Source organism: Echiichthys vipera, assembly GCF_963691815.1.
Source record: "Echiichthys vipera genome assembly, chromosome: X".
NCBI lineage: Eukaryota > Metazoa > Chordata > Actinopteri > Perciformes > Trachinidae > Echiichthys > Echiichthys vipera.
Genome location: NC_139825.1, coordinates 34,390,177 through 34,409,169, shown reverse-complemented (window position 1 = coordinate 34,409,169; position 18,993 = coordinate 34,390,177). Strand labels below are relative to the sequence as shown.

The window sequence follows — 18,993 nt, the reverse complement described above, 5'->3', positions numbered from 1 at the left end:
CCTCCATTCCCACTAAAGTTAGTCACGGAGTCCCACAGGGTTCTGTCCTTGGACCGATTCTATTCACCTTATATATGCTTCCCTTAGGAAATATTATAAGGAAGCACTCCATAAACTTTTATTGTTATGCTGATGATACACAATTATATTTGTCGATCAAACCAGAAGAAACTGATCAGTTAGATAAACTTCAAGGAAGTTAAGGAAATAAAAAGCTGGACGACCTGAATTTTCCGATGTTAAACTCAGAAAAAACTGAAGTCATTGTACTTGGCCCCAAAGGCCTCCGAAACTCAATAGCTAAAGACATTGTTACTCTGGATGATGTTGTGTTGTCCTCCAGCACCACAGTAAGGAATCTGGGTGTTATTTTTGATCAGGATATGTCCTTCAATTCTCACATAAAACTAACGACAAGGACTGCATATTTTCACCTGCGTAATATTACGAAAATTAGGAACATTGTGTCTCAGAAAGATGCAGAAAAACTAGTCCATGCATTTGTTACTTCTAGGCTGGACTACTGCAACTCCTTATTATCAGGCTGCTCCAATAAGTCTGTTAAGAGTCTCCAGTTGATCCAAAATACTGCAGCTCGTTTATCAACTAAAAAAAACCGAAGAGAACGTATTTCTCCTGTATTCGCCTCTTTGCACTGGCTACCTGTAAAATCTAGAATAGAATTTAAAATCCTTCTCCTTAGCTACAAAGCTCTTATTGGTCAGGCTCCATCGTATCTTAAAGAGCTCATAGTACCGTATCACCCGACTAGATTGCTGCGCTCTGAGAATGCAGGGCTACATGTCGTTTCTAGAGTCTCCAAAAGTAGAATGGGAGGCAGAGCCTTCAGCTACCAAGCTCCTCTCCTGTGGAAACAACTCCCTAGTGCTATTCAGAGTTATTTGTGCATTGTCGTCTCGCAGGTCTCTGCTGATCGTGGTGGTGCCTGCTGCCGTGTTCCTGCATGACGCTTCCTGCTACTTATATAATTTATAACCTTAGCTGTGCTTGTTTCTACTATTCTGCTGTATTAACTGCCATAACATATAAGTCATATTCACATTACTATAGATATTATTATAGTTACTGGAAGTGTGTCTGTCTCTGTCTTTGTGTCTCTTTTTCTCTCTCTGTCCATCTGTCCGTCTTTTCTCTCTTTCTCTCTCCTTTTCTTCCTCCCCAACCGGTCAAGACAGATATCCGTCCTCCACAGAGCTGGGTCTGTCTGACGTTCCTGCCTGTAATAGGGAAGGCTTTCGTTGCCACCGTACTCTAAGGGGGAATTGTTGGGTTTATGTTTATCGTAAATAAGTCAAAGTGTGGTCTTTACCTAGTTTGTAAAATGTCCTGAGATAACTTTTGTTGTGATTTGGCACTATAAATAAAATTGAATTGAAATTGAATTGAACAACATGGTGGCTTCCACAAGCCACTTGCTAATGCTTTTTTGTCTTGTAACCTTCTTTTGGAATATAGATCGGGCACCTGAAATTGTGCCTTTTATATGTAAATAAAAGCCGGTGAATGACTGTGACGACACTGTAGAGGCAGTCTCCACTTATAGACCCAAATCACAATGTTTATTTACAATAATTACGTAAAAAAAAAAAACATGGATTCCGTACATACAAACCATGTATGTACGTGTGTGTGTGTGAGAGTGTGTGCGTGTGTGTATATGTGTGTGTGTGTGTGTGTGTGTGTGTGTGTGTGTGTGTGTGTGTGTGTGTGTGTGTGTGTGTGTGTGTGTGTGTGTGTGTGTGTGTGTGTGTGTGTGTGTGTGTGTGTGTGTGTGAAAGTTGAGGCATTCTCATTAGCAGGCAGAAACCAGAAAGATGTTCTGTGACTGTTCAGACACTTACTTAGAGAGAGGGAGGGTGAGGGTGAGAGAGGGATAGAGTGTAACAACTTAATAAGGCAGTAACATGTAGAACAGTGCAGGAGCGAGGGAAGCGAAGGAAGAAGAAGGGACTTTGAACCTTGAAAGGGACTGTGAGATTGTCCACCCACGTCCTTCGTTTTCTAGCAGAGTGGTGATGCAAGGAAGGAGAGAGAGAGAGAGAGAAAGAGAGAGAGAGAGAGGAGGAGTAAATGGGAAACGTGTGTGAGTGCAGAGGAATGAGGGATGATAGAAAGGAGCGTTTGCATTGAAGCGAGATGCAGGGGAATGTGATTCAGCGCGGATTATCAAAGCCTCACAGAGCAAGAGCTTGACTCAATCTACCTACATACATGTTCCACCTATACATACATGCACTCTCACTCTGTGTCCTTTGTTGTACCACCCAGGCACACATACATGTTGATTTCATCTCCTAATTCCTTATCCTTGATTTACAAGCGAGCTGCCAAACCTACACAGTTTATCCCCTCGACGTAGACGGCACAGTGTGCTATGAAACATTTTTTTTAAAAGCAGGAATGTATGAATATGTTTTCAGAGGGTCTTCTTTTTTTCTCTGCATGGAGTTTTATAGAGTGGTGGAGGGGAGGGGACTCCTGGCACCCTGTTATCATTCCAACCCAGATATGTCAGCAGCGATCAAACCTTGTGCTTTTCAGCTTTTCAAAGAAAAACCTTGATTTTAGAGGTAGATTCGCTCTCCTGTCTGCTGCCGATTGCTCTTCTCTGCACACAGCGTCTCGGCACTAAGATACACTAAGACTTGCTTGACAATTAATTCTCTGTACATACGTTTACACAATTCTACTTTATTATTTGTCCCCCAGTGTTAAAAGCTTGGTCAGCAAGGATCCAGAGTGTAAAGATTTACTGATAATTTGCAATTTAACAGTGTGCAAATAGCCCACTTGCCATTTTGTGGGAGTATTCCTTCAGCTAAAGAACAGAAACCAGATGAATGAGCCCAGAAACACATTTATATGTGCCACTGAGAAAACAGACATTTCAGTTTCTCCATGACCTGTGCCACAATCTATCCCACTGTGCTGAGAACACATGCTTAGTTCATGCTTCACAGTCTTTATAAGACTTTGCCTGTAACTACGTAAGCTACTTCTGACAAGATGTGCTTAAACAAAGCTATGATACATAACTTGGCAGCATAAAATTTGCTTAAAACACAAGCTGTATAATGCAATCTCAATGAATTAAATAATTTAATGCCAGGCTTATTTTTAGGTTAAACTATACATTTTAATGACATTTGCCCATTTTCATCTTTCATTCAGTAAGGCAGGACAACACTCCAGCTTCAGTGTGTTGTCTGTAGGAACTAACAATTCCATATGCCACTAGGAGGCAAATAGGCTAAACATACGAAAATTAATAAATATATTGATTTTATTAATATTTAATATGTTTTCTTTCTTTTTTTTCTGGGTGTGCAATTGTGTCAGTTAAATGGAGGATGGAATAAAAATCAGTGAAGGCCACTTTACTAAAACAGCACGGTGAGAAGCCCAACTGGACGAAGACAGTTAGCTGCTCTTGAGAGATTGGATGACGCAGCACGCTTTTCCCTATGCCTACTCCACCTCAGCAGGTGGTCGCTGTTTCTCAATCCTGCCCTCTCTCTCTCTCCTTCTCTGCTCTGCCTGCACTTTAGAGTTTGTTTTTCCTTCAGCTCACTTTGCAGTGTTATTCATCAGTTTCCAACTGCCGTTATCTCTTTCTCTCAGTAACTCTGCATTTGGGTCTTCCTCTCTCTGACACACACACAAGGGTTGATGGTGAAAATTCAATATTCATCTGCATTCACCATTAGCTGGGCGCACTGTGAGGGCTGCGCAGATGAAGACTTAATACAGCCTGAATGATTAAACCACTGAGACATATCACTGACACATGGCCACACACTTGCGCAGATACAAACAGTAAAACACACTTGTGCATAGTATGAAACCTCTGTGCATCTATCATGTAACCATATTCCTGTGTATAAGCGCCTGTGTGAACCTTTGCGTCACATTAGCTGATCATTAAGCTCAAGCTGATCTTGTATTCAGTGCTGCAGCCAGCATGTTGGCATAGCCGGTGGTGATACCCGTTGCATCAGTGGGCCTTGTCCTGTGGCGTAGGATTACATCAAGGAGAGAATAACCTAGCAGGGATGTTGCACCTAACATTTGCGTTTGCCAGCAACAGAGCTCAAGTGCCTTACATTTTCTCAAAGTTATTTAAGGACTAATACTTTTCAACCAATTAGACTAAGACACTGTCTTTCAAATCTGCATAAACTGAACACTAAAAGCTGCATTTCCTAAACTCCACCCTCTTCCATAAATACAACTCTACCGTCCTTGTGTAGTTGTCTACTAGGCATACTGCTTAGGATATGACAAGCTGGTCTCTCCACAGTGTCTCCCAGCCACCCTCCCTGCCTTCTGTTGGAAAGGGATTGATGCCCGATGTGTGGATGCTTCAACAGTAAGGGAGGGAATTTTAGGGAAATCTTCTGAAAAGAACATAAGGAAAAGCTGGAAGAGAGGCAAGAAAAAAGGAAGATAAGCTGTGGGACAGTGAGGCTAAAAATAGCCACGGAAAGATGAGGAGATGGAACATCTGAATATGTGACGGACCATGAATGTGTGTTAGCCTCTGAACACATCTGTGTGTGAGTGCACACAAGGGAAAAAATCCAAATCTCCCCGATACAAACAGTATGCTCTTGTGGGAAGTACACACAGGCAGGAGTGTGAAAGCGTGACTGAGAGGCTGAATTACATTACTGCTACTCACAAAATGCTTACACTTCCTCAATTCACCCCATTGTTCTCTATTAACAAATTAAAGGGATGTACAAGAGAGTTTGACAAAACAGCTGATACAATCCCACCCTGATTTCCCAGAGGTGGAAATGTGATTACTGACTCTTGGACAAGTGTCTGAGAAGTTTCCTGAGAAAGTTCACAAAGACAAGGAGGGTTGTCAGAAGCAATATGACCACTTAAAGGAGGTGAACCACTACCAAACCAAACCAAGGGTTAAACACTGGAGATCACGACCCGACTAAGAACCATTTGGAAAAGAAGGCATGTGGTTACTTTACCCTGCCGCCTCCACTTCCTCTCCATGTTCTCTCAATTTCTCCCTTTCTCCCTCCCTTCCCTCCAGCCATTGAGTGCATTTGGAAAATAAACTGCGTCACTCTGGATGTAAGCTGACGTTTGTTACTGCCAGGGTTCTCTGCCTGCCTCCCTGCCCCTCTTTGTTTCTTTCTTTGCTTTTTTTTCTTCTTTCCTTCACTCTCTGTTTACATCTGGTCTCAATTACGGCACCTCTGTCTGTCTTTGGTTTGTCCTCATGAAATAAATGAAGCACTGGAAGACACTCCGTTGTTTTAGAGAACTGCATGGGAAATATTGCATCCCACCTCCACCCATTTATTTTTTCCCTTTTCAACATGTTTTTTATTTGATTAAATATAGCTTAGGCATGTGCCCTCTTAATATTAAGTGTGTGTGTGTGTGCCTGTGTCTGTGTCTGTGTGTCTATGGGTGTCCAGCTAAGGATTTAGCTTCAGAGTCTAAATAAATGCACCAATAAATAGAAGATGTTGATAGACGAGTCCCAGGAGGAAAATATGAGTATAGAAAGGTGGTGGAACAGGGAAGGACAGGTGGACAAGAATGAAGTCCATGAATTGTGACAGTGGGCAGAAAAAGGCGACAGATGTGCCGAAACGTGGGAAGAGAAAGGAGGGAAAAAATTATGTTGAGGTGAGAAGGATGATGTCACTAACTGATAAAGATACAAGGAGGGAGAGAGAAGGAGAAAGGAAATGGGTGAATATTATTCAACCACTCGCCCTCACCACCATCCCCCTCATCCATATGCCCCCTGTAGCCCTGTGCTGCTGGTCCTGCTTTGTCCTGATAAGAAGCAGCGACAGGCACACACACACACACACACGCACGCACGCACACACGCACACACGCACACACGCACACACGCACACACACACACTTTAAAGAAGTATAGACAAACACCCACATATATCTGTGCACACAGCAGAAAGGCCCCTCAAGCGGCCTTGGCCTACAATATGTGGGATGCCCTTCTCTGGAGTGTGTGTGTGTGTGTGTGTGTGTGTATGTGTGTGTGTGTGTGTGTGTGTGTGTGTGTGTTTGTTCTGCTCAGTGTCAGCGTAGCAGCCAGGGTAAACAGAGTGTGCCAGAATGTCACGGTCCGGGGCCTTCACACCTCCATCACAAATAACCCTTTTCAGCCATCAAGAGAGTGTGTGTGTGTGTGTGTGTGTGTGTGTGTGTGTGTGTGTGTGTGTGTGTGTGTGTGTGTGTGTGTGTGTGTGTGTGTGTGTGTGTGTGTGTGTGTGTGTGTGTGTGTGTGTGAGAGAGAGAGAGAGAGAGAGAGAGAGAGAGAGAGAGAGAGAGAGAGAGAGAGAGAGAGAGAGAGAGAGAGAGAGAGAGAGAGAGAGAGAGAGAGACAGGGAAAGAAAGGAAGAGAGTAAGCATGTGTTTCTGTGAATGTATGGGTAGGCTGTATGTGGGTAGTATATGTGCTCAGTTAAGGGTGTGAGGGAAAGACAGTGCCTGAGAAGATATATTCATGCCTATTGTTATGCTTTGCTCAGAGTGCAGCCTATATCGAGCCTCTCTTATTAATGTGGCGTCTAGGGACAATGTGTCATACGCTAACATTACATTTGTATAATAGGCAACAGACAGAAGAGCTACAGTGTAAATACATGAGTGTGTCTGCCTGCACGACTGCAGTGATGCTCTGACACACACACATGCCTTTCTGTACTGTGTGCCTTAAGTTTATATGCATTTTTAAGCTTATTAAAAAGAAAGTGTCACATTTCTCGCCAAAAGTTAGATGAACATATTGATACCACTCTCATATCTGTAACGTAAATATGATACAAACTACCAGCTAGCTTAGCTTAGCACAAAGACTGGAAAGAGGAGAAACATTTTTGAGCGTAGATGGACTTCCAAGCATGCAAATATGTTCAAGTAGAAATCCAAAATACAAGTATGAACCTGAAAGTTAAGGGGACTTTAAGTCGTTGTATCCCTACCTCATGGCAAGAAAGCAAATAAGAATCATTTCCCAAAACATCAAACAACAGCTTTACAAGTTTCCATGCACACACAACCACACAAGGAGGCAGAAGGCGGTGGAGGAGAGAGAAGGGAATGAGTAGGAGGGTGACATAATTTAACCCATCACGCATCAATGCAGAGGGGAGAGAAGGACGATGAGGAGTGGAAGGTGTTGAATTTATCAAAGAGTGAAAAATTCATCACTGGAGCGACACATTCCATGGCACAAAGATGTGGAAGACACTGATGAGGAAGCTGCTATGACTGAATAGATTTACATAAACAGTTTAAACTACATTTAACTAATTTAAACATACATTTAAAATAATAACGTGTTTCCAATGGCTACATCCTGACAGAAAGTAGAGTTTGGATTCAAATGCAAACCACTAAACCAAATCTGGAAGAATTTTAATATTTTTTATATATGCAATGCACATCACTTTCAGATTTTCCTCAGACATAATGCCAAAAATAAACAATACCAGCATTACTTAAAAATCAAGGGGGGGAACCTGTCTGTTGTGTGCAAAGTTAAAACTCAAAATGGCAAATAAAAGATGTGGAGCAAAGAAAGACAGAGAAAGGAAACAGCTAAATGTGACAGCCAGAGAGTTAAGGTGTGTGTGTGTGTGTGTGTGTGTGTGTGTGTGTGGGGGGGGGGGGGGTGGCAGTGCTCACAAATCTCAATCAAGTTAACCGCTGCCTTGATTGCTCGAGTGAGACTGAGCCTTGCTTTGCAGCAAAACAAACACGTAAGCATGTCTTAACATAGCTGAGCCCAACCACCCCAAACCTTGCCTGGCACTCATCAAGGCTTTGGCTCAGAATAGCACTTTCTCTTCAGGGGTGTGAAAGGAAGAAAGAAGGAGAGGAAGACAAGGGAGGAGAGAAAAGTGGAGGAAGAAATGGCAATCAACTTCCCTAAAAAAGGAAAGGAGACAAAGGAAGAGAGGGAAAATATACTATAAGAATAAAGGAATAACACAGCAAGGAGACATTACTTCCACCTTTCACTCCTCTCTCTTGTGTTTTTATAAAAAAAGTAACTCCTCTCCTGCAATTTTCCGCCCGGGCACTCCTTAATTAGAGAATTTGTTTGTTGAGCCATTGGAGGCATTGTTGATTCATGCATATTTGATTTGGAAATGTCACTCATAATATTTATTTCCTCCCCACTTACTCTGTCTATCCATTTCATTCCCTCTTTTTCTTTCCTATCTTGACACAGTCTCTTGACAAAAACAAACATTTTTACGCCTTGGTTGGCTTGTTGCAATACATTTTTTCATTGGATTTTATTTATTTTTAACTTTTTTTTTGCTTTTCACTTGGACAATCACAAAAAACGTATATGATACAATATAATTTCGTCAAGCAAATTACAGATGGATGCAACAGTGCTGGATATGTTAGAGGGAGAATATTAAATAAAGCAAGGGGGGAAAAGTCCTAGTCGGCAACATGCCTATCCTCTGTGTTGCCATGGTAACACAGGATTCAGAGAGTGAAACACTTGAAGAGGATATGAAAATTAAGAATCGAGAGGAGAAAATGTTTGATGTGCAATCGTCAAATGTTTATTATATTTAGAATGAGGACACTGATATTTATTGATTTTTATTGAGCGACAACTATTCATTTTTAAGGTTTTAGCATTTCTGTAAAGGAGGTGAGGAAATGAAAGGATAAACAGTGAAGCGGGGGAAGAGGGAGTGCTGAACAGCATACATTCAAAGTTCTTAACCTCGGCCTTGGTCTCAATATGTTGGGACTTGGATATCTGACCAGCTGGCCCTATATTGTCCCTTTGCTGTGCTGTCTAATGTGTCTAAAGTGATACTACACCACTCAGACCACACAGAGTCAGACGTGAGAAGCAAGAACCTCTCACCCCTGTGTGAAAACTTCTATCCAGCCTTTGATCACAGTCTGAAGATGAGACTCATCCCTTAGATGAGGGAGCAGCAAAGGTCTGAGTAAAATGTATTTTATCAGGAGACAATTTCACTCTTATGTTAAACACTGCTATTTGTATTCAGAGTTGAGCTACAGCACGGCAAGGGTCGTTTGAGGTCTAAATTAAGGGTGCAAGCACATCTGCACACACACACACACACACACACACACACACACACACACACACACACACACACACACACACACACACACACACACACACACACACACACACACACACACACACACACACACACACACACACACACACACACACACACACACACACACACACACACACATACACATACACACACACACACACACACACACACAGTGCCGTCCCACTCTACCAGTAGATAAAGTAGAGAAAACTATAAGGTGTTAAGGAAGAAAGGCACATTTTTGTCATCTTTGTCCTTTCTTTAACTATATACAACCCACATACAGAGGCAGAAAGGTAGAGAAAAACAAGGATGAGGGGAAAAAAAGGACTGAATGAGGATCGAAGTGGTGAGGGATGGGGTGCAAAGAGAGAGAAAGAGAGAGTGATAGGAGAGAAGGCTAAATCTAGCCTACAGGAAGAGCTGCATTTGTCGGGGCATTGAGAGCGCAACGAATGGATATGGCAGCAAAAAGAAGAATGATGGATGGATGGATGGATGTGTGTGTGTGTGTGTGTGTGTGTGTGTGTGTGTGTGTGTGTGTGTGTGTGTGTGTGTGTGTGTGTGTGTGTGTGTGTGTGTGTGTGTTAGTGTGTGGTTTACAGTGCAGATGATGGATCCTCTAGTGGAGCATGTGGTCGGCAGTTTCTTGGGCAGACGAGGTGACAGGAGAGGTCTCTGCCCACATGCCACTGTCAGCCGGTCTGTCTATCCCTTCTCTCTTCCTGCTGCTGCTCTCACTCTCTTCCACTCCCTCTCTCTCTTCATTTCTCTCTCCATACATTTTTCTCCCCCCCCTCTTTTATGCTGTCTCTCTTTTTAACAAAGCATCTGCCTCTTCGCCCAAATTATCCTTTTACATTGGTCCTGAATTGTAATATATTTCACATCTAAATGCATGTAATTAATCAGTATGTGGATAGAGGTAGACCTTACTCTAACACATGTTGCACATTCTCTGATAATCAAGAGCCCGTCTCTCCTGTCCTTCACCAATATTACTATGCAGTTTATATGTTTACTTGCACATCCTGCTTTTCTCCTTTTCATGTTTATCCATCCGTTGCCCCTCTGGCCTCTCTCAGCTCAGAGTGTGCTAGCCAGCGCTCTCCCCATGTCTTGCAGATGGGTGCACTAATCCGCTAACATTAGCTCCGTGAGGCGTGAAGGCTGGGCTTGTGTGTTGTTTTGGACAGGCATGGAGGCTGTGGTTTAGCATGCTCGTGTTTGGTATTCTACGCAGCACACAGTTGAGAGAAGAGATAAAGAGCTAAGTAATTGGATAGAGGTTGACCAATTAATAAAGGCCGGTGATTCAGGCCGACCAACAAGGGGGGATTTAATCTGCATGGAGATAACAGGGAGAGTCAGACCACAAACAGATAGGGTGGGACTGTGTGTGTGTGTGTGTGTGTGTGTGTGTGTGTGTGTGTGTGTGTGTGTGTGTGTGTTTGTGTGAATTTGTTTGTGCATTTCTGTGTGTGAGGCATCAATCAGATAAAGAACAGGCATGACTGTCAGTCACTTGGGAGTGCAGTGGATTAACATCCATAAACATCCGTTGAGAAGATATGCATTTGAATGCATTGTTCTGTGCCTCTTAATATATGCAAGACTGTGTTTGGCGAGTATAAGTGAGTGAAAGAAAAGAACAACGAAAAACAGGGCTGTGAGCCCATCACTAATATCCTCGGATACACTCCAGCAGTTGACAAACACTTGTTATGCTTTGCATGTCGCCCGCTGTAGCTGCCACTCGGGACAATTGATATTAGCTTTTATGCTAATGCAGCATTTGGCTATGTAAGAACAAGGCAGTATTTCCATAGTCATTCATCCTGGCCTGCTTATGGCCTTATGGGCCACGACAGAATTATTACTGCACAGAACACAAGCTGTTGCTGTGCCAAGAGCCACTATTACACATACAGACAGCAGACACACACAGAAGGGTGATGTGAGGAAACCCTGAGGCAAAAGCCACAGAAGGTGCTAGGGTAAATGTGTGTGTGTGTGTGTGTGTGTGTGTGTGTGTGTGTGTAGCTGAGTGAAATTTGTGTTTATGTTGCTAGAATTTTTGTATGCATGTGGGAGAAAAGAACCAAGCTTTCAGTGTGTGATCATCCACACTATATGTGGGAAAATATGGTTATGTCACAATATCTTTTTTTTAAATTATACTCTGGAGGATTACAAAAAAATCTAATCTTTTGAGCTGCATTTTGGACACTTACATAGAGGGGAATACACAGAAAATTGCATCAGGCTTTAAAAAGGACTGTTGTCAAAATAAAAGCAAAGTGATAAATCTGGAGTGCAAATCTTACCTCAGAGATGTTGACGCGTCCCTCCTGGAAAGAGCAATCATTGGCGTTCTGGGTGCACATGTGGCGGTACTTGCACCAGTGGCATGGGAACGAGCGTTTACACAGGAGAGGCAGCTGAAACAGAGATGAGGGAAGACGGTTGGGGAGTTATTAGGATCACCTGTTTTCCATCTAAATTATTTATCTTACTGCATCAACACTTCCTTCAACAAAGCAGAGAGATAGAAAGAGGCTTAACTGTAAAAATGATGTATCACAGAAAAAAACTTACCGACTTAATTTCCTCCCTACAATAAATATATAATAAATATACCCGTGGTTCCCAACTATTTTAAGCCCATTTAGGGGCATACAGAGGGGACTTTATTTGTCATTGTTTTTTCAATCTTCGGCTCTCCATCGCTTTGCCACTTCTATGTGTTCAATGATCTTCCTCACAATCGGCCTACTTTCCCCTCTTCGCCCTCTTTCTATACCTCTGTCTGTGTCCATTCTCTCCATCCATTCAGCTCTGAGCCTTTCTTTCTGTCCCTCCCGTGTCTGCCTTTCTCGCTCTATCCATCCCTTTCATTTGCTGCCTTCTCATTTTAAAAAGCTCTACTCCCCTGTCCTTTGTCTAAAGCTCTCTTTCATCTGCGGGACTAAGAGCGCTCCACATTTTAAATTCACCTGCTTTAGCAAGGCAAGGTGCAGATAGACAGGCTGAAGAGAAACACGGGAGAAAGACGAGAGGGGAAGAGAGAGGGAGATATCAAAGCAGGTGGATTTCCCTGAAAGAGGTTTTAGACGGCAGGTATTGTGGGAGAGGGGGGGGGGGGGGGGGCTAGAAAGAGGGAGTGTAGCCCATGGGGCTCTGCGTGGAGTCTCACGGGAGAGGGAGGAAACATTATGTTGAAAGTTAGGTAGTGAGTATGAGAGTATGAGAGTGTGTCTGTGCGTGTATTTGTGTGTGTGTGCACATGTGGGGACCCATGGAGGAGAGCCAGACAGATCAAGAATGCAATTTATCAACAGCGCCATGTTATTGGTGTCCTCTCTCAACCCTAGAGAGATACTATTGCTACTTGGTATCTCATTTATGTGCCCAGCATTATTTAATGAAACATTATAAGCCTAAAAATAAATTGTTTCATTTATTACCAAGCTTACTGTCAGTTCAGCATTAGAATTTCTTCTGCGCGACTCATTTATCCAGTGTTTCCCTACCATTATATTAGCCCCCCTTCCCCCCCAACGGCATCCTCCCTTGAAAGTCAAGTTGATTTTATTGAATTGTATTTTCTAAATGCCGTCAGATCCCAAGAGAAGTAATTTAATGGTCCTTTCTTATAGAATAATCTCTATAACTTTCAGTAAACAAACTAAATAGCCTTATGTTATTTATCTTATTTACACGACGGCATGTAAATTCTGTCTCTACATGGTTGCATGGTAATAATTCTCAGAAAATTCCAACAGTTTTGGAGATTCACTTATTCAAAGATCATTTGTCAATTGTTTGGGAAGAGGCTCCACTCCTAACGGGGAGGGGGGGGGGGGGCGACGACTCATCAGAGATCCTATTTGTTTAGTTCGAGAAGATAGTTAACTCCTATTAAAAAACAAACTAACAAAACTAAATTAACACAATAAATATTATTATTATTTAGTTTGTTGTGTTTGAAACCAGAAAGTGATTTTTGATTCAACTTTGGACTGTTTCTGTTGGACCTTTTGGACAATTATTTAAAATACATTTTCTGATGCTGAGTGTCGCTCATTGCACAATACACTGATTTAAACTGAGTTTGCATTGTGGCTCTGGTTTATTGCTCGTATAATTGTGATCCTTCTGTCTGGTGATTTTTAACGCCTTTTACACTGATTAATTTATCCATGTGGGGATTAACCTTTCAATACGAACCTAACCATTAAATTGTCTGATTAAACACTGACTGGCACGCTAAGAAAAGAAACATTCAGGCAATCCGCAGTGCGTTGGAAACACATGAAAACCATGATTGCTTTAATTTCTTTTAGTCATTGTGCATTGTCATCCCCCCCCCCCCCCCCCCCCCCCCCCCCCCCCACCACCCACCACCCACCACCACCCACCACCACCTGAAAGCTGGGGGAAACACTGTTATCAAACCAGGGTTTGTGCGAGCATATGGTTTATTTGAAATATAATAAAAAACTCCATTTAATTCCATCAAGGTAAGCAAGTCTGGATTCATAAAATAAAAGACTGGGTAGAGTAGAGGCGCTGAATATACAGACCGATTTGTATTCAACCACATCTGCCAGGTGTGAATTTGCACGTCTGTTTGAACCACTATGAACACACTCCCAACAAGCGCTCAAGTGTGTTTTAACCCTGTGTAAAATGCCAAGTGCCCTTCCTCTCATCCGCATGAAAAATTAGGGCTTTAACTCTTGAGCTCTGAGATGGAGCCCATACATGATTCCATCAAACCCAGACGTTGGATTCATTTGGATCAATTAGGGCCGCTCGTTTGTCAGGTGCACACTTTAAGTGATGGTTTCCAGCCTGGGCCCTCCTTTTGAGCAAGATCAGAGGCTGGAGCTTAATTCAATCCCACTGCCGCTTTAATTGACCAATTTAGCATTGTGCTGAGAGAAGCTGTCCATTTAGAATGAAGCATGTGCAGCTAAGGAAATAACAGGCTCTTAATACCACAGGAGAGCAAATAAAAGATTTGTCAATGTTGCCAACAAATGGAGGGAAAGTGATTAGACTACGCTAGGTTAGGTTAGGATACAGTGCATGGACTCAGCTAGCAGAGCCGAGGGTTTTAGCTCAATGTTTTGTCCCAAATTAGTTGGTAAGACACAGAAGAAGGCCTGTCAATACTGAACAAAAGAGCAGACAACCTTAGTGGTGCAAGACAAATGAACACATGGCAAGTTAGCTGAGCTCATTGTTTGTGAGCTCTGCAACAATCACTATTTTTAATAAAAATAAGTGGGGTTTTTTTGTTGGGGGGCCCACCAATGGATCAGTGCTCATCAAAATACAGTACAACAGCAACTTAAACACAGCAGGTAACCACAACCAAGCAGCGAACGGTACAATGTATAGTTGGTAGTTCACACCCAAACACCCGTCAACACATCTGTCGCTAAGCTCTGATAATAACCATTTTTATCTGAACATTTATATTTTAGTCATGTCAAATCAACTTAGTTAGTGTACCAGTGACTTTGAAATAACAAGCAAAATATCAGCAGGTAGCCGCTGCCAACTCTCTGTGACTTTTATGATAACGGCTTTTGAAATAAAAGACGGTGCCATTATATGTGCCACCCCAAGGCCAGTGGTAGGCTCTGGCTGACAACCCCCTACAGCTCGCTCTTTGGTTCCTCCAAGTAACCAGGGCCCCCTGTCATGAGCTGCCTTAGGATCTCAAAAATCTCTCTTTTAGCCTGGGTCCAAACCTCTTAAGGAAATGCCCACCCAGGGGCATTCAGGGACGTTCGATAATTTCCCTCCCTTTTTCAGACCCCCAGTATCTCCTTATTCCTCCTTTCTGTCACTCGCCCTCACCGCTAGCCACTCAGAGGCTTTGAGTGGCTGCAGACACGCTTCCCGTATGGCCACGCTCATCATGCTAATTTAATCCCTTCATATTCAGATGCTAATCGAGCTGTGCTAGCTTTGGAGCGGTAATGTTTTTTCAGCGCCAGACACAATGGACTATGATTTCCACCTCTCTCCTCTCCTCGGTCAGTTTGGAGTGCTAAATACAATCTGCTCTCCTAGTGAGGTGTGTCTGACACTCCTGCACTTGGCAAAATGAGTTATTTATTGGCAACTAATTCAAAGGAGTGGAGCTGAATAATGTAATGGTGCTCTAGATATCCCATCATTACTGGATCCTTTTAAATTTTATGGGGGTTAATAAAACACAGAGGGACTAGTATTCATGCACACAATATTATTAATGCATGTCTGAGTGTTAGTTTACTGACAATCTGAATGTGCCTTTTACAGGCAAAAACATTGCGGCAACATTTGGAAAACAAAATGCTTAGACACTTTGACACTACACTCGGATCCACAGATTTTTACATTTTTCTCTCCATCAAAGAAAACTGTACTATCTCTCGCTTTTTCTCCCAATTACTCTAAGAGCACCCTCAATCATACAACAAATGACCCAGTCACTGCCCCAGTCACATTAACCATAGTGTGAAAAGGTGCTTCATATGGCTTAAACCCCAATTCATTGCCAGACTATCTTCCCTATCTTTAATAAATGGGGGGCTGTGGAATGAGAAAAATCATATGGAAATATTTAATTAAGAAGCAATCATGGCCGTGGGTGATTTTCTATTTCAATCTTGGCAACCCTTAAACTGAAACAGTGGGAACTCTAATTAGATTAATACCACTATGCAAATGTATGGCATTTTTGAAAAGGCAAGAGCCACGACGTAATCAGTTGAGTAAATAAACAGAAGGGCTGTGTGGTTTTTGGGATGGGGGTTGGGTGTCAACACATGAGTGTAAACTATTAAGAAACATGATGGGGCAATTCCAATGCTGAGCTCATTCAGTGCATTCACATGCACAGCAGTAACCCGAAAATGATCTTTCCAAGGTTAAGGGAATAATCAGATTATTAAACTAGACCTCCGGTACAGTAGGTGGCGCTCCCCCAACATACAGCTGGCTTCCTGTTGACCTTTGTCCAAATAACAATAACTTGGAAAGCGGGGGAAAATCGCCAACTCTTAGCCAGAATTATGACCAAAATGGGTCTTCTTGGTAGTGATGTTACTTGCCATTGCAAAGTCCTCCGTCAGTTTAAATGTCAAGCTCATGTTGTTGTTGTGCCTTGTTGCTTCCTGATGTTTTCTATTTCAGGGTCAAAAACCACTACTGCGGAGTGGGGAGGAGGAGTTATAACCCAAAGAGCATGCGCAGACACGTAACCTGATCATAAGCGGGGAATGATGTGTACATGCACAAATAGTCAGGATACATAAGGAGTTATCTAGATCTGTTAATCAGGTTATGCAAATTCAGATTATACCAGGGGTACGGTGTTTTTGGAGTATTGTCTTAACAGGATTTTTAAAGTGCATGTAAACTGACTCATTCCTTGACTTCCAAAAGAGAAGTGGGAAAATCACCTAAATTAATGTTTTTTCCATGGCCTCCGAAAGTTCAAGCAATATGTGTGTACATGAGCTACTTTCTTGTGATGTCATCAAGTATAAAGGTGTGGAGCTGCTCCATAGACAAAGAATGGAGAGGTTTTTGTTTACTTTTTTTTTTATACCCCAATTAGATTTAACCTATTGTAGTGTTGTCAGTTGTGAAACAGAAAATGTCCCTGTATACTCAGAACATCCACCTGGTTGGTCTTGGGGTCATCTTTGACATATTTTGCAATTTCTTTTATCTCTTTCTTTGTCAGTGGAGCAGCTCCACACTTAATTGATGACATCACAAATTTGAGTTTTAGCACTGTAGTTTTTTTTATTTATGAGAGAGTTGTTCATGTTTAGACCATAGGGATAACATGTCTGAATTTTAAAAATTAGTAGTTTACCTTTGATGTTAGCACTGCAGTATACAGTATACACGGTACTTTAGGAGACTGCCAAAGCGGATACGTGGGAATTAATGCAGGCAAATATGATGAATATCGTTTCTGCTCGGAAATGGGTCTCTGCATGTTTTTTCTGCATCCTTCGCTGTGTAAAATCCTGTAGTATTTTGAGTTTAAGCCAATTAGAGGAAAACATGGCTTTGTAAAGAATGCTCAAGCATCCTGGAAATAGGACCTTGTATGCGGCCGTGCAGGCCTGAAGTCATTACAGCAACAACATTGACAGTCTGATCTCATCAGATGCCACACGCTGATGTCCGGGGGGCACAACGGGTATGCGGGCCGGAGCGCCAGCCCCAAATGGGATTCTTATCTCAGCATCTCTCATCGCCATCAGAGTCGCTGCCGAAGATGCAACGCGCCATATCTGTAACTTCATTATACTTGTCCATTACATCACTCTGAGGCTGTATTAGATCAGCCCAGGGAGCAGATATAATCAGAGTTCATTGGGGTAATATCTTCAAATGGGACTCTCTTGCCTGCGTCACTTCTCATACATTTTTTACAGATCATTGTCATATTAGGATATTTAATGTGACATCACATTTTAATACATCCATTTGGAGAATTTCTTACTTTTTTTAATTGGGTGTTTTCTATTTCAACATGAAGCAATTTGTACCTTCAGAATTTAATTCTGACGCAAGTAAGGGGTAAAAGGTGCTGGGAGTTTAAGCCAACACCACTTGGTCCTTATGGGACATGAATTAACTGGGAGTTGACATTGTAGCCACCACACCCTTAACCAGCTGAGCTAATCACCAGTGTTGTGGCAGGGGATTTTCTGTACGAGGGCAGGGAGACGGGGGTGGCTGGGTTAAAGGTCGCAGTAACGGATTAGGTGTCCAAGACATTCAGGGCTTCAATGAGCTGTAAGTGACAGAGCAGAGAGAGGTGTGATTGTGCATGTCTATGTGCATGTGTGTTTGTGGACAATCCTCGAAGGAGGCTCATCTCATCTAACATCCGGGGGGAAGCCAGGATGGAGCCCTGCGGTACCCCAGGGGCGTCCAAGCCATCTGCTGCCCCTAGGCTAATACCCTAGCAGACGTTTGTGCCTCCCCTGGCTCAGCCATGGACGGACTGGAGGGAGGGTATCGTGCGGGGCGGGGTGCAGGAGAGGATTGTTTTACATCGGCAGGGTGCATCAGGCTTGTGGTAGGCCTGACCTTGGGCTGTGGCTTGATGGGTGGTGGAGATTTTCAGCAGAAGGTGGATTAGGAGAGGCAGTGAACTGTGTTTGGGCAGATAGCTGGAGTTTGACGGAGACTAAGTCATCGGAAAAGGCAAACAGTACATTTTTTGACTTGTGTTTCTTGTGTAAACTAGCACCAGACTGAATATCTAAATGCTCAAAAAAAGCTGGAAGTATTTATTTTATCAAGTGGGGAAGAGGTATAAATGTGGTTAGAGCCTGTGATTGGGAGGCATTACGGCAGACCATCACATAATGAATAAATCATTTAAGTATCATTAGTGTGTGTCGTGGGTTATGATAATAAGACTAGTATTACCATCTCATATCCCAATCATTTATCATATATAGCATGTTCGATTTTTCACTCCAATGGTAACTTGAGCCTCCTATGGAGGACAAAGGGGGGTGGGATATTTGTGTGTATGTCTGACTGCATCTCTCATGGACAGCAACATGAGACATCCCATAGAGACACTGGACAGAGAGACTATCTATTTAAAGAACAGGAGGGAAAAGACTAAAACAAGACAACTTACGACTGGTGGACGCTGCAGTTGTAGAAGACAAAGTCAACACTGGCAAATTTTTTGCCTGTCTCCTTGGACTTCAGATAGAGCTTCACCACCCGCTTGTCACCTGCACCAAACAAATACATGGCAATACATATATTTAGAATGATACTTTTC

The 18,993-nt window shown here is 42.6% G+C and overlaps 1 protein-coding gene across 1 annotated transcript in view; it reads right to left on the bottom strand.

The window, feature by feature from the left end:
• The window catches only part of plxna1b (plexin A1b), a 197,687-nt gene that overhangs the window by 67,954 nt on the left and 110,740 nt on the right, over positions 1-18,993 (bottom strand). Inside the window, 3 exon segments of the mRNA XM_083938601.1 lie at positions 11,486-11,580; positions 11,583-11,599; positions 18,844-18,943. Coding sequence (XP_083794727.1) covers positions 11,486-11,580; positions 11,583-11,599; positions 18,844-18,943 — 212 coding nt within the window.